Genomic DNA, 16,985 nt, shown 5'->3' with positions numbered 1-16,985 from the left:
ACTCTCTGCGCTCGATATGAGGCTTTGCACGCGGAGGACGAGGAGTGCACTCCAATTGGATTCTCCGAGTATGCAAATGTCGAGTGCACAGTGCAGACGTGTTACGCCGACATCGACAGCGAGATAGCTGCGAGATAGCTGCGAGATCGACCGATTCGGCCTCTAATGTTGACAGCGATGACGAGCCCTCCCGAGCACCTCCTTTGGCGGATGTCATCGATGCCTTGAGTGTTGTGCGCAGCTTTGTCAAGTGCAACGGCGGCGAGGCTGAGACGCTGCGCCTCATTGACAGGCTGGAAAATATGACTTTCAGTGCTGGGAACTACCGAACGCGTCAGTCACGCATGGAGGAATTTTTCTCCAAGTAGGCGGACTTGACACAATAAAATTGTGACTTCCATATATCACGTTTTCTGGCTGATTTCTGTGATTCCATGTTGTTTCGGATAACTGGGAATCGCGCTTAATTGGAATATTTTTCACATTCCCGAGGCCTTCGAATTAATGAGGTAATATATTTCATGAGCAAAATAAGGACCAAGGATTGCAAGAAATAGGAAGTCAAACAATATGAAATTTTGACCATAATGACCATTCCCATTGCCGCGTTTCCCCCTAAGCCTTTGACGGTCAAATATTTTACCAAATCTGACTTCACAGGGTCGAATTTTTAAATTGTAGTTTAAAAATGCAGTGACTTATTTAGAAAAAAGAATTAGCCGAATTTTTTTAGTTAGCATAAATTGACAAAAATATATTTTCTATAGGTGTAGATGCATTGCTTATTTATGAATAATTAAAATAAAAATGAGAACACAACTAATATTAAGAATACCGTATTTACTCGATTCTACCGCGCCCTCGATTGTAACGCGCACCCGTTTTCCGCGCACCAGAAAAAACAAAAACAAAAGTAATACATTGATTGTAACGCGCACCCATTTTTACGTGAGAGAAAAGAACGAAAAAGTCCGTAGGAGTCAAACTTCGCACATTCATAAAAACAAGTATTTGGGTTTTAAAGAACAAAAGTTTCAAAAAAGTAAAACACAAAGTGAAAAAGCGGGCCTTCCGCTAAAACTGTCACCACTACGGCAGCGATATGAGTCGCGTAATGGATCAGTCCTCGTCGCTGTCGGACAATTCCTCGTCGCTGTCAACGCTCTTCGATTTCGGGAAACCGGCCCTGCCTTGGTCCACTGAAACCTTTTCATGAAGCTTTGCTGTAAAAAATCTTCTGCTTCTATTTGCGCCAGTCTCGCACGCACGTTGCGGGAACTCCGAACGACCACGATGCGGCCCGATTTCCGCCCGTCTCAGCACATGTAATAACTATTCCTTTAAATGCTGCATCGTGGTGCACTCGTCGAGTATTTGGAGTCGGCACTTCCATGCAGTCGATGCGAACGCAGAACAGGATGACAATCTCCTCAGCACACGTACGAACTGAAACAATAATGGCAGAAATTGCCAAGGTGCTTAGGAGGCGGCCATTTTGAAATGCCGATGGCAATACGATAACAGAGTTTGTTTTTTCGGTACTCGATTCTAACGCGCATGCGATTTTTGGACTCGTTTTGCTGGAAAAAAGGTGCACGTTAGATTCGAGTAAATACGGTAATATAAGTATTATAGGTATTACGAGGAACAACTTTACTCCAATTTTTCCAGTTTTCTGGCTCAAAAGAACTCGTGCAGCGCAGAAGCCTCACCTGGCTCAAGATAGCATTCAGAGGTGCTGGTGGTGGTCGTATCACTGTTGCCATTTTGTTGCCGTGTGCTTTTCTCGGGAGCTGTGGGAAGACAACAACAAGTCTCACTGCACTCTACAAGCAACAGCGTACGGGGCAACTGAATGGTCAATACGAAGGAGGGTCGTGCAAATACTCAAACATTTTTCGAACAGTTAACAAATATTTAAATGCCCAATGTGAAGAAGTCAAGGAGAGCAATCTGAAGGGAGGAACAAGGGACCTCCTCAACAAAGTAAAGGAAATGGCAGGAGTTTTCTGACCCAAACTTAATGTAGTCACTAACACGAATGAAAGCATATCACGAGTGGAGTAGGCACAAAGAAAAGCTGGAGGGAATTCACTGGAAATCTGTTTAAGGAAAATGAAACTAAGGAAGAGCCGAGTGTGGAGAAGAACCAGCGGCTTTAAAATATTAAGTAAAATGGGTCGTACAGCAACTACCTAAAGGTAATGCAAGTGGGCCAGACAACATTCACATGGAGTATATGAGGGCACTAAGACAAGAATCAAATGGGGTCATCACTAAACTATGTCAACAAATTTTAAAGGCAGCATAGTGGCCAACAGACCTAATGAGATCGTTGTCTACCCACTGCATGAAGAAAGTGATGAGAGACAATGCTCAGGCCTTAGTATCTCATTTTAGTACAGGAAAATCTCGGTAAACAGGTATCGATAAAAAGGGGAAGCTGCTTTTTGGCTCCAAAACAGAAAAAAGAAACCCTGATTTTTTGTAACTGTTATTTTTGGACTCTGCCAGTACTGATGCATAACCTCAACAATTTTCATGCATCCTAGATCATTATTTTAGCCATAACAGCTTTTTATATCAAATCAGCTATCGATGCAGCTTTGTTGTGGGTATTTTTTCTGTCTCGTTTTTTTTTTTTTTGTAACCTTACAATCTTCTGAAAAGCCTTTCTCAGTTTTGGTGCATTTAATGTTGGTCATTTTGGTCTTGCTGAAAAGCTGAATGTTGAATAAGTGCCAGAGGATGCAATATGCTACTTTGGGAAGTTATAAACTTTTAAAAGGGTGAAATAAGAAAAGTCCTTTTCCTCAGATTCAAATGAGGACTTTGGAGATTCAAAACTTTTGTCCTAGGAAAGCTAGAACCACAAAATTAACCACGTTGCACACATTGGCATCTGTAGAATCCAACGAGATTTCATTCAGCAAGATCTAAGCAGCCAGTTCATTAGGAATGTGATCAAATGAAGTTTTCCTGAATAATTAATTTAAAAATTCATAGTATGGTGTACAGGAAAACTGAGCTCATATCTAATATGAGCACATGAAAATACACAATCACAACAGTTTTCATCCTGCTAACTTCAATAATAAAGCACTTTATGTCAAAGCCCCGTTGCCCCCTTAAAGGAATTGCCTCTTAGATGAAACTGCCTCTAATTTGGTTGGCTTTTCATTTAACTGATGAGCATGTCTCAGTAAAGGAAGACCATACAGTGGACTGCCAGCAAACGGAAGTCTTAAGCGGAACAGCTGCCTCTAATATGGCTGGTTTTGTACCTGTATTCTGCAGCCCTGTTCATCTCTCAGTAAATGGGACTCCTGCTAAACGGAGCATATTTTCCTGGTCCCGTCATGTTCCGTTTAATGCGTATTTTCTCAGTTCATTCAGGTTCTGGTCAATGAGAATGCTGCAAACTACTCCTCAAAGTATTAAAGAAAAAGGCCGCACATCAAGTCAAATCAAGTCAAGCCACGGCCAAGCTGGTCTCCACACGATGTGCTCCACTCGATGCTTTGCTTTTGACTTCAACAAATCTGGGGACAATGGCATACCCCTCAGCCGTCATTGCATTGTTTTTCACAATGTGTGTACGTAAATGTGCCAACATGGGCGTGAAACTTTTAGAACGGCTAACTACTATGCGTACTTATTATTTCATTACATCTGCTTTCACTGCATCAAGGTTTAAAGGGATGCTATTGTGAAACACCAGGATAAACAGTACTGTCATCAATTGTGACATCACAGGTTCATTATTAGACAAGCAGACAAAGGTCAAAGTATCATTTCTTGAATTTTGCACCGAAACCCCAGAACCTCAGTGTCAGTGTGATGTCACAAATTTCAATGTCTTTTTTTGTTTTTTATCTCACCTACATTGGTGAGATATATATAAACTTGATATACAGTCGAGCCCGACTATATCGAACCCGTTTATATCAAATTATCCCATATATCGAACAATTTCTAAACACGGCAAATCTACATTGAGAATATATAGCAAAAGTTACTGTTACATCGAACGAAAATAGCGACGACAACCGATATATCAAACGCCATGTGCCTCAAAAGTGCCCCAGCAAGTTGGCTTTCCCTCGCGGTGGCGGGGAAAACTGCCGGCGCCACCCTAGAAAAAGTGGTTTAGACCCGGTTGTGCACGGGCGAACACCCCCCTGCAAGAAATGATCCTGGCCCACTCGCAGCGCTTACAGCCAATCAGAGGCCGTCGTGCTTTCTCCGAGGTACAGAGGCGGTAGAAGTGACCGCCATTTTTTCTTTCTTTATGCTTGTGTGCCTGCTGCTGCCTGTTTTCCTCGAGTCCTCATTCAGCATGGTCCGTGCTGGTGGTGTTGCCTGTTGGTGCTCTGTGAACCTTCGTGTCGGCAGGGAGCTTAAGATCGACTTGCTCGGAGCTCTTTCTATGTTGAGTAGATCGTGGGCAGATGTCACGAAGGAGACGATCCAGAACTGCTTTAGGCATGCCGGCTTCCGCATGCCTGGTGATGACACCCCAAATTCCGATGACAGCACTGAAAACACCGCAGGTGTTTCTGCCGAAGTTTGGAGCGAGCTGGCAGAGTTCCCGGGAGCTATCGACGGATCGACATTCGACGAGTTCGTCAGTGCGGACGATGATGTCGCCATCATGGGTGAGCTACAAGATGAGGACTACGTTGCAGACGTCGTGCCGACCACGAGCCAAAAAGACAGCAATAAGGAAATTGACGATGGCCCATTGCCTACATCCTCCGAAGTGATGAGTGCACTTGCGTTGGTCCGGCGCTATTGCGTGAATGTGGAAGGTTCCAGCCTCAGCTGCTCCGACTCGTTGGACAACGTGGAGGCGTGCGTGCTGTCGCAGGCAGCGAAGTTGTTGACACAGAAGAAAATCCAGGACTATTTTGTTCTAAAGTAGGGCACGCAAGTAAGCCACGATATTAATAAAGTACTTTTCTTATTGTTATGTGCCTTTGTGTCAAAATCCTATAGCGGGCCTATATTGAATTATGCCATATACAGTGATGCTACCGAGGACTTCTGATTTGGAGCAATTTTTGGAGCAGCAAAATTTCAGTTTTGGAGCTCTTTGGAGCAGCAAAATTTTCATCTTGGAGCACTTTGGAGCAGATAATTTTGCATCTGGGAGCACTTTGGAGCAGCGAATTTTACATCCTGGAGTGCAATACAGAAGCATATTGCATTAACATTCAAGCACCTGAGTATTATTATGCGGATCTTATGAAGGCTAGAAATATTTCGATTCATTGCAAATCTCATGAAAAAAATCATCTCAGGAGAATAGGCGTGCGCACAGGGGGGGGCAGTGGGGGGCGCAAAATCTGCCCCGTACATTGACCCTTGCGATAGCAATTATATGGACACTCTCGGCGGATTTTTGCCGTCGCTGTTGCCGTAATTTTCCGTATAAAGTCCAAATTAATAACATCACCACGCTTATTCTAGCCGCAGGTAAAAGCTCGCGAGCGCTGGCGACGAACGCGGCTGTCTGTCTCCGCCGCACGGACACGCGGCCGTCTGTCTCCGCCGCACGGACAGCCCATGAGATAACATCTTCCCGCGTGCGGGCCTGCGTCGATTGCTCATCAAACAGAGAGGAAACGCCCCGCCCGTCTTTCGTAAGGAGCATGAAGGGACGCCAGGGGAGCGGAAGGGAGGGGGGGGGGCATCTCTCGAAGGGCGCAGTCGCTTGCGCGCGCGCTATCTCGAGGCATCAGGAGACGGCTCGTAAACTTGCTGTGCTCTCAACGCTTACTTCGCGTTTAGAGAACTCAGAGCAAGAAAACGCTTCGGTGCCTGGAGGGGCCATATTCCCTTAAACCAGCGTTTTGTTGAGTTACGCGAGATCGGATCCAAAAGAGTTAGCTGCTAGTCTAACTTCGTTTCACAATACAATTTTTTGGTATCGCATTCATTGCTTCGCTCTTAAGCGAAACTGAGTTTTTGTAACCGTTAGCTATTGACCCCCGAAAGTGAGGGGCGGACGTGTAACATGGCGTAGCCGCTTCACTGTGGGCCGTCAGCGAAGGGCCCGCTACTGATAGCTGCGCATTTGCGGCTGCTCCGACCAGGAGATATGATTTTACTAATGAGATGACATTTTAGGGGCGAAGCTCCTTAAGGCGGCACCCGTTCGTCCCTCGTAGTCGTAGTCGTAGTCCGTAACCAGTCTTACGTCTTGACCTCCAAGGTGGTGCTGGTGGGAGATTTTTCCCGTGCGTTGTTGAACAATAAAAAATTCGCAGCGGTAGCTAAAAGCCGACTTCTTCTGTCTCTCATTCCCATTAGCAGCCATTCTTTACCTCCAAGGTAGTGCCTGGTGAGATTTCTCCTGTGCGTGATTAATCAATAACAATTTTGTTCAAAACGCTGTTGATTGATGAAATAAACCAACGAAAGACGCCAGATGTCTGGTAAAAGCAAAACGGAAGAACGCCAGATGTTTCTAAAGCAAGAGGAAAAGACGCCAGCTGCTTAACGAAAGACGCCAGATGTTTTCTAAAGCAATGGTTTTCTAAACAATGAAAATTCACAGCGTACATGTAAAATTAAAGTGAGCTGCAAGTCGTGATAACTCATCGAACCTTTAGTATAAACGCGCCCTATCTCACGTCGGTGATGATGTACTGGGCAGAATTCACGGAAGATTCACGGTTTACCGATGAACCTCCGCAGCTTCGCCCACTCATCATCATTCACTCCGTGGATATGCTGTGATTTTTTTAAAAAAGCAAGCAAAAAATTCGAATTGATACCCTAGCACGTGAGCTTGAAAAAGCAGGGCCTTTTAGGGGGTATTTACCGCAGAGTGATTACAAACTCGGACGTGCTGGCGGAAGGAATTACGAAAAAGCTGTTCTGGATGAAGATCCATGGATAAAGTATATCTGAGGAAAAGTGTCAACGCGTTTCCACCGTTCGCGTGCTCTTCCATAAACGCGAAGCAAGGAAAATTCGATATTGTCCCATATATCTACTGCGAGCGATCACAGATTTCATTCCGCGATGTCCGGAAACAGAAGTGACAGACATTTTAGCGGCACTCATGTAGTTATTACTGAACATTGCTTTCCTTACGTGCCGTGCGACGCTTGAAACGAGCTATCAGCAGCGTTTCTGGAACAGACGACGTCCGCCGATGAATCGCCGTCGCACTTTCTCGCTACCGATAGGCCTAGACGTCACGAGCCTCTGCGGAGAGCGCGTTTTGCTGTCGAGCCGACTTGCAGAACAGAAGCTGCGTCGGCACCGTGCATGGCATCGTGGCTTACTCGGAACGCATGCGCTATTTATTCAGCGGAATAATTGTTGGTCCATGATTGCGACTTTATTGGCAGCCCCAAGATCGAGCTGCACATGTTCTGACGCGCCGGCGGTGCGATTGCCGGTGATAGACGCCCCCAAACCCGAGACTTTGGCGCAGTTTGGCGCAAATTTCGTCGATATTATCAGGATGGCGCAGTAAATACAATTTGGCGCACTTTGGCGCAGTTGGCGCAGGAGTGGAATCACTGCATATGTCGAACTAATAAACGTTTTTTGGCGAGTTCGATATACCCGGGTTCGACTGTATTCAGGTAAATTTATGGTTCTCTTAGAACATGGTGACATTCATTTTTACCGACAAGGAATTATGTGGGCCCTAACACACACCCTCAATATCTACGATGTCACAGAGTTGGTGCAAAAACTGCATTGTGGTATCGCCACTTGTGTTTTCCTTTTTGCACATTTTATTGTTTACCAAGCTTTTCAGGGCAATGAGTGCCTTGTTATTCTGAAAGGTGCTAATGCATTCGAAATACCGTATTTATTCGAAAATAGGTCGGGCACGAATATAGGTCGACCCCTACTTATAGCACTCTACCAGAAATAAAAAAAAATATTCGAAAATAGGTCGACCCATGTTTTTTTTTTTTTTTAGAAACAGGAAAATTGAAACATAGCACACCTTTATTTACAATTAACTTAGCGCCCTAGTCGCTGCCGGGAGTGTCATGTTCGTCAGATGTGCAAGGAAGGTTGTCGGATTCTTCGCAGGCATCCTCGGCATCCCAAATGACGTCGACTTCGCTGCCATCGATTGCGTTGGAAATGCAGCACTTTTTAAAGCCAGTCACGATAATTTCCGCTGGCAAGTCTTTCCGCGCGTCCTTCACCCACGTCGCAACTTCATTGAGGGAAGCCCTTCTCGCGGCGTCCCGTCGGTGTCATTGCAGCATCCTCCTTCAAGCCACTCTTTGTAACTCTTCGCCACCCGGTCCTTAATGTAGCCGGGACGTCATACCTAGCGGTATGACGACCAGGTCTGTTGGCCTTCTGCAGGGCCTCCTTGACGCCCGGAGCCTCAGTTCTTTTTCAAGAGCGTCATGCCTGCCAGTTGCTGGGCCGCGAAAAGCACGACGCCATCCATTGCACGCGAACAGTCGGTCCCGCTGCTTCCGCCAACCCCTAATCAACTTTTACGTCGAACTCGCGCTGAGCGGCACAATTGCTGGAATTCTCGGCAAAAAGTATCACTTGACGCTTGAAGTCAGCTGTGTAGCGCTACCGACGTGACACCGTCGCAACCGCGCATTTGCAAATGCGAACCGTCACGTCAGATCAAACAACAAACAAAGAGTGAGGCCTTAGGCCAGTGCCAGTGCGGCTGCACGTCGGCAGGCAGCACGGCTAGGGGGCTAGGGACTTCACGGCCTACCTAGGGAAATCACGGGTTCCAGCGCAAACATGGCGGAGCGGCTGCATTTTGCGGGGGCTTTGAAAGGCGGTGTGCAGCTATTGCACAAATTACTTTTTTTTTCTTAGTTACTTAGTCGGAAAAGGCGAACGGGTACGGTTTTTATACCAGATTTTATGGTATATAATGTGCGTATGTAGCAGGAACTGCTTGAAGAACAGCAGGCGCGGCAGTTGAATGGCATAGGTGCGGTGCTTTTGGTCGCTTTGATCGCGAATATAGGTCGAGATTCTTTGGTCACGAATATAGGTCGATAGCTGATTATGGGCAACATTTTTGGGAAAAAAAGGTCGACCTATATTCGAATAAATACGGTAGCTCCTCTCTTTAGAGTCCCTTTAAGGACGTCAGCTGAACCCCACTAAACATGCCTGGCCTTGCAGCGCATTTCCATATGCGAAAAACCGCAACAGCCCACGTTTTGGTTGCAGTCACATGCAAGACAGTCATGTGACCTGACCAGAAACGTCACACATGACATCGCACTAATGCCAAAATTTGAATGAAAGTCAAAGGTTCTGCCTGGGGTTCCACAAGTATCGCCATTTTGTTGATGTCAGTGGTTGTCCCGTGTTATTGTGGGGCCCATGCTGTGCCACTTTGCTTTTCTATTTTGCCAGCACCACTACTGCCAGAACAAGAGCCAACAGTGACGTGCTGCTCTACCAACAACTTCATACGCGATGTTTCTGATCAGGTGACGTCATCACCTTACAGCACGTGACGGCAATTGGAAGTTCTGCAACTATGCTCTTTAGGGCATGAAGAGGGGCTAACTTGCGGCATTTTTAACAAGAAATGAAATGTGTCTCACCCTTGGGGTTCTCGGAGGAAGGGCTGATCCCAACCCCGTCGGCAAAGTAGTCGCCCAGGAACTGTTGCGCCGGGGAGCTGATGAGAAACGGTGGCTGTGTCAGCGTGCAGATCCACTCGGGCTGCATGGCGGCTGCAGCGTTCTGCGCAAAGCCGGCGGTAGTAGATGAGGATACAAGCAACCGCACGGTTTCTGCAGTACTCTGCCGCTCCACCAGACGTGTGAATACAGTTGCTGACCGATAATTTGCACTTGAAGAGGAACGTGAAAAGCCAGGAACGCGAGTCTGAAATACCGGAACTGCCAGAACATAAGCAACTTTATTCAACAAGTGCCCATCCAACAAAACTTGTGTGCTGTGTCCTCACGTCATCACTACCCGGATAATGTAAATTTCGAGTGACTAGTGTAAGACATAATTGCATCTACGAGCGAAGGAATTGTTGGCACAGTGCCAAACATGCTGCCTCATCTTACGACAGTGCCGTAATAGCCAACGCTCATCGACGCATCTGGTGCCAGTCACGTGGGCTACTGTGAAGAGGAAAGTACAGCCAAACCTACTTATAACAATACTCAAGTGCCATGAAAATTTCGTTGTTATAACCGATAATTGCTATAAACGAATTGCACGAAAAAAAATCAAAATAGGGGACAGCAGGCTGTTGTGAGAAAACTATATAATCGGATGGGATATAGCAACAGGCATCAGTGACAAGGATGACTAAGCTACCGATTTTTTGGACACGCTTGAAAATTTGGACGCTTTCACGGGACCGCCACAACCCTCATACGGCCAATGTATGACAATGTCTGAAGTTTCGTATGCTGAAACTCTTCAGTCTCAATCTTTTTTCTCAAACTGCATGTCCGAAAGTGCACAAACAGAAGCCACCGCCACTCCCGTGCCGCAGCATATTTCAAAAGTCAGCTTTGCTGCAATGCCACGGCCCCATGCGGTAAAGCATAACACGAATCCGAAGGGGCACTGGGGGACATTGGAGTTGTAAGTGAGGGTTCAGCAGTTTGAACTTCTCGTTTTCTTCTTTCTTTTCAAGGATTTCGCGTTCCATTATCTGTCGGCACAGACACCCAACAGCCAGAATTCATTGTTATAACCGATAATGTGGCATGCAAGCATCGCTGCAAGCAGGTTATTTCAAGTTGACTGTGCAGGAGCTTCTCACTGTTATAACCGATATATTGTTAAAACTGGTATTGTTATAAGTGGGTTCAACCGTATCTTTGAATGTGACTGACAGTGAACGCGCCTGAGCTTTGTCAACACCATGCCGCTTACACGTGCGCTTACCTGTGGCTTGGAAAGTTCGTGGCCACAATTCTGTAGCAATGCAATTTCTCACACTACTTCTTTAGATGCTTCGTCACTGGTCGAAGCGAAACCCTGCCCGCATTATCAACGGGGCCAGTTGGTCGTGAACAGTGGACGAGTGGTGGATGATAAGAGTGGCACCGTGTTGAGTGGAAAGCATTGCGACATAATCATGGCAGGCTGACTGCCAAGAATGATTGCCAAATGACTGTGTATTTCCTCACAACAGTCATTGTGCGCAGCTTCCATGCCGCCTTCGTGCCTTTTTACGACTTTACTGCCTTAAATCTACCGCTGCATTGGCCACATACCTCCAGAGCTTACAGCACTGCACGGGCCGATTTTTCCGGCCCGGGCCCGGCCCGGCCCGGAAACGCCATGCTCCTGCTCGCCCGAGCCCGGCCCGGTGTTCTTAAATGTGGCCGTACCCGGCCCGGGCCTGAAAGGTTTGGGCCCGGCCCGGCCCGGCCCAACCCGACCCGACCCGTTTCAGCTAGTTATGCCTTGAGCATAAAGGAGGCACTGTCTAACCTTCGGTTATTGTGAAGTACCTGCCACACACAAGATATTTTCTAGAGATTGTTTTGGGAACTTCTTTCAGTGTCACGACTTTCACTGGTACTGTGTATACTTTCGGTTAATTACGCCCGTAACACTCTTGCGAAATAATTGCAGGGCAATATAAAATATAATTGGAGTCATAGCTGGCTGTTTCATGTACGCACGCAGTGCTAACCACGCAATCTTATTTTTGCATTTCAAAGAACGACTACAAAATATACCTCCATAAACTGAAAAAAAAAAACAAAAAAAAAAAAACATGTCAGACATTTTTAGTTTAAGTTTTACATCAATTGCATACGAGCTAGGGCTGCTGAGTAAAAGTAGCAAGTCTGCAAACTTCATCTATTGCACAATGCAATTAAAAAAAAACGTGCTCTAGCTGCTTCTGGTAGGAATACACTAGGCTGGGCAGCGTTACATAAATTAAAGCTGTCGTGTTGACTCCTCGGCAGGCAACTGCACCCAACGTGCACAACGTTTTCGTGTTCAAAACAAGAACGTTCTTTGTCCCACCCTTTTTCCCCGAGTCACCGCCACCGCGCAGTGCCATAGATCTGTCAAAGCGAGGCACACCCGTTAGAGAGCGAGCCACCGTCCTCGCTGTTCCCTGAAGATGGCTGTCTCGTCGTCTTCGTGTGACCGCCTTCGATCTTTGAAAATGTTACGCCTTAAAAGCGAGACCGGACTAAGGGCTTCCAAAAACAACTGTCTATTAGAGCGCCGAAGTGAACCAGCCGGCGGCCTCTTTAGCGATCCCCGTCGACGTGACGTGTCGGGTGTCCGCAGCGTGATTATACAGATACGTATGAGACCCGGGCCTTATACGGGCCTGGCTCAGGCCCGAGCTCGACCCGAGCCCGAAGATCACGGGCCCGAGCCCGGCCCAGGACCGATCCAACAATCCCTTACCCGGCCCGGCCCGGGGGCCGGGCCCGGGCTTTCGGGCCGGCCCGGGCCCGTGCAGTGCTCTACCAGAGCTACATGGTCGTTATCGATGATTGCGCCAACAGCGACAGCAGTTTCGTGCGCAGCAGTTCTCGCAAACAGTAGTCCCATTTTCAAACCCTGTGCGCTGGCCATACAATTGCCTTCCGAACTGCACTGTTGCTATCTATGATCACGTCTACCACTGTTCTGTCTATAGCAGTTGTGGAAAGCAGCCTCACCTTGACTCTGTGAGTGTTGGATGTGCGTGTACTTTAGGATTTTTGTTGTCGCCACACATGATAGTGTCAATAGTGACAGCGGGTTTGTCCACTGTGGTTGTGGCAACCGATAAGCACAGTTTTGACTCTGTGTGTGCTGGCTGCGTGCGTAGTTTCCTAGCCTCTGGAGCATGCTGCTGTCGGCCGTTGCTAGACAGTTTCAGCACACAAGTTCGTATCACCCAATGCAATGTAGAAGAGTGTGCGAAACATTGTAATTTTGGCCCACTGAACACAATGAATTTCAGACAGGGAATTTTACAAATTCGTGCCAAATCAAAATTCATATCACCAAGATTCTACTGTATCTCTCCCGAGTCCATTAATAAAAGTGTTTGCAAGCAACAATGCAGTACATTTACCTGGAGGAACCACGTCTTCTACAAAAACTGCAACATGAACGGCACAATGCGTCAGCAAAGGAAAGAAAGAAGGATGAAAAGCGAGTTATGCAGGAAGTAGAGAATATAACAGTTAAAGCTGCAGGGAAATACCATCATGCATGACTCACCGGGTCTTCAGGCACCGAGCAGTCGTCCGTCTTTGTGTCTTCCTGCGAGAGAAAAACAGAAGCACACAGAATGTGTACACACAAGATCAATGTTGACAACAACCACAACAAAAAGGGTCCACTATTACTTACTATGCAATAGCAAACCACTTTTTTAACCTTTCCCATAATGTGGGCAACGGCGCAAATTTTACCGAATTTCCAAGAAATGTAGAGTGCAAGAAAGCGTGTTTCTGACAAAGGCACTCAAGTAACCGATCAATAGAGAGACTACATTTAATGGCATTGACAATAGCGTTCTACTTGCACCGCTACTCCCTGAACAATCATGTGGTACAAAATGACGTCAAGTGTTCCACTGTACCACTAAGAAGTCAACCTTATGAACACGACGGCACTAAGAAACATGTGCATTCTGTTCCGCTAGTTGCCAAGTGTAGAATAGTGGCACTACCATACCAGTGCAAAAGGTGGATACGCTTGCACCAGCATGCTAAGTTTGGCTCCTGAACGTGAATGTAGCGTCCTTACCACACAGCTTTGGAACGAAATGGCGGACTTATGAGCAACTCTGCTCCCTCAGCGAACACATACAGGGGCACTAACAGTACATGGGTGGGTGCTACCATGCTACGACATGGATTGCAACAATGCAGAGCCTGCTATTGATTCGATCCAAAGGAAGCGCGTCCGAGCTGAACGTACAGCTGCAAACTAGAGTAATCGGAGGCTGGATGAGGACACACCACTGGGTTTTCTGTTGCAAACAAAACGTGTGTGCACACCACCGCATGCCACCGTGGCCAACATCATGTTAGAATGCAAGCTGAAGGAGTCACACGATCAGATCTCGGTCGCACTCTGAGGTTGGAGGTGGGACCTCAGAGCTAGAGAATGGTGTGCCGAAAGAGCCAGCCAAAAGTTTTCAGAGTGCTCGATTTCGATCAACCAAATGTACAACATTAACAAGTGCTGCCATCTAGTGTAAAAAATTTATTAGAATCGAGCTCATAGATATACTTGTCAACACTAGCATAAATTACAGAAAACTACAGTGCCCATGGAGAAACCATCAGAATCTGCATTAAGCCAATGCACCTACCGTGCTGTCATCGTACGATGGGATGTCGCCACAGGTGAACGAGCCCAACAAACTCTGGTGTAAGGTCGTCCCCCTTGGGTAGGCGGCGCCACTTGCGGCAGCGCACGCACTGTGCCCAGAAAGGCAGGACCTGGTCGGCCATGAAGAGGCGAAGCGAGGCCTCCGACCGGGCATTGCGCGACCAGTGCTCCCGCCAATTCCAGTACTCCGCATAGCCGGGCTTGGTACTGAAAGGAATGATAGCAACGACGTCAGTACTAGACCATACACTTTCACGGTGAAGTCAGTAAACGAAGACGTGGTGCGTGTGTCAACTTACAGCACTTCAACATGGGAATGGTGGGCAATGCATGGATTAAAACTTTTAGCATTAAACGTCTTGTTTCTACCAAATACAGTCTATTCTCACTCCAACAGACGCATACAAGAAATTTTTGAATTTAACAGACCATCATTTAACCTTAGTTTGGTCTATCTACGTTTTAATTGCAACAACTTCACTTTTAATAGATAGTGCTATACGGACTACCAGTTTAAGTGGACGAAATTTGTGGAAATTATTTTTCCAAGTTAGGCGAGTAAATGTACTTTTTCCTGCACCAGCGTAGGCTGTCAACAGATTTGACCATCGGATGTCTGCTTAACACGGAGAGCAGGATGCGGCTTTAGTTGGAAAATCATGAAAAACTTGATTTTTGCGAAACTGCATCCCATAAAACCTTGGTGATACGAATCTTGCGGGGTCACCAAAAAATATTCGTATCAACAGAAAACACGGAAAATTAGCATGTGACAAGAGAAAGCTGGTGTACGTTTTCATTTATTGTTTCTTAGGGCCACAGCATTATCATGGACAGCTCAAAATGATTGTCAGTGAAGTTTTTAGATATCAGCGATCTTACTTGTACTCGTAAATATACGCCGCGTGTGTAATTAATGAACCAGATGTGTTGTGACTCGTGATAGGTAGTAGCTCCTTCCAAATCTTGGTGCGCTTTCCCGCATGACACCAGAGTACTGCAGCGAGAGTGACTTAAGGAGCGCTTTGCACGTGACGGATGACGGCCAGAAAATTCCAGAACCGTTGTCCTTTGTGGTTATTATCTTCTTATCGTGGTGGTGTTGGGGTTATCTTTTGGGAGATCTATGGCTGTGCCCGCACGATCGGGAAGTTTGCTCAAATTTCGAGAACCTCCCGTGCAAATCGGAGAGTTGGCAGGTGTGCGCGTCCCCCACAATCGTGCATGTTAATGTCGTGAGGCCTAGCTCCTTTGCCAAGACCGTCCGCTTCCTTTTTCAGTCCTCGCCCACTTTTCACGGGATGTCTGATTGCAAGTACATGGCGTGCACCAACAGGAAGGTACAGTCGAGCCCGACTATATCCAACCCGTTTATATCAAATTATCCCGTATATCGAACAATTTCTAAACACGGTAAATTTACATTCAGAATATATAGCAAAAGTTACTGTTACATCGAACGAAAATAGCAATGACAACCGATCTATCAAACTCCATGTGCCTCAAAAGTGCCCCAGCAAGTTGGCTTTCCCTCGCGGTGGCGGGGAAAACTGCCGGCGCTACCCTAGAAAAAGTGGTTTAGCCCGGTTGTGCACGGGCGAACATCCCCCTGCAAGAAATGATCCTGGCCCGTTCGCAGCGCTTACAGCCAATCAGAGGCCGTCGTGCTTTCTCCGAGGCGCGGAGGCGGTAGAAGTGAGCGCCATTTTTTCTTTCTTTATGCTTGTGTGCCTGCTGCTGCCTGTTTTCCTCGAGTCCTCATTCAGCGTGGTCCGTGCTGGTGGTGTTGCCTGTTGGTGCTCTGTGAACTTTATTGGCGCGCTGTCGTCATGGCTTGTGCAAAGAGGCAGAATTTGCCGTTCGCCGCGAAACTCGAAATCATAAATCGGGTCAAGCGCGGTGAAAAGAAGTCCGACGTCACCACCGCGTACAAAATTCCAAGGAGCACCTTGAGTTCCCGGGAGCTATCGACGGATCGACATTCGACGAGTTCATCAGTGCGGACGATGATGTCGCCATCATGGGTGAGCTACAAGATGAGGGCTACGTTGCAGACGTCGTGCCGACCACGAGCCAAAGCGACAGCAATAAGGAAATTGACGATGGCCCATTGCCTACATCCTCCGAAGTGATTAGTGCACTTGCGTTGGTCCGGTGCTATTGCGTGAATGTGGAAGGCTGCTCCGACTCGTTGGACAACGTGGAGGCGTGCGTGCTGTCACAGGCAGCGAAGTCGTTGACACAGAAGAAAATCCAGGACTATTTTGTTCCAAAGTAGAGCATGCAAGTAAGCCACCATATTAATAAAGTACTTTTCTTATTGTTATGTGCCTTTGTGTCAAAATACTATAGCGGGCCTATATCGAATTATGCCATATATCGAACTAATAAACGTTTTTTTTGCGAGTTCGATATACCCGGGTTCGACTGTATGTGTAGACACAGTAGAACGACGCTGCCTCGAGCACAGCAGCACACATCCACAAGTTAAAGAAAAAAAAAGCGCAACGCCATCTGTAACCTAAACGCAAAGGCACATGAAGGCGCATTAGGGCCTCCAAGATGCGCGCGCATAATATTGGAGAATGTGACGCGCCGCTGATGGTCGGCCTATTTGGACAAACTGGCAGTTCCCGTGCCCGTGAGTGATTTCGTCTTTGCGACAGTGC

The 16,985-nt window shown here is 46.9% G+C and overlaps 1 protein-coding gene across 1 annotated transcript; it reads right to left on the bottom strand.

Moving 5' to 3' along the window:
• Nucleotides 1-1,680: 1,680 nt before the first annotated feature.
• LOC119382144 (lysine-specific histone demethylase 1B-like) lies at nucleotides 1,681-14,520 on the bottom strand. The gene is made up of 4 exons (XM_037649874.1): nucleotides 14,297-14,520; nucleotides 13,195-13,236; nucleotides 9,582-9,723; nucleotides 1,681-1,793 (listed from the first exon to the last, which is right to left on the bottom strand). The coding sequence occupies exons 1-4, from the start codon at nucleotides 14,507-14,509 to the stop codon at nucleotides 1,681-1,683; spliced, it is 510 nt and encodes a 169-aa protein (XP_037505802.1). The 5' UTR covers nucleotides 14,510-14,520.
• Nucleotides 14,521-16,985: the final 2,465 nt, after the last annotated feature.

Source organism: Rhipicephalus sanguineus, chromosome 2, assembly GCF_013339695.2.
Source record: "Rhipicephalus sanguineus isolate Rsan-2018 chromosome 2, BIME_Rsan_1.4, whole genome shotgun sequence".
Taxonomy (NCBI): Eukaryota; Metazoa; Arthropoda; class Arachnida; order Ixodida; family Ixodidae; genus Rhipicephalus; species Rhipicephalus sanguineus.
This window is presented reverse-complemented; position numbering and strand designations above follow the sequence as displayed.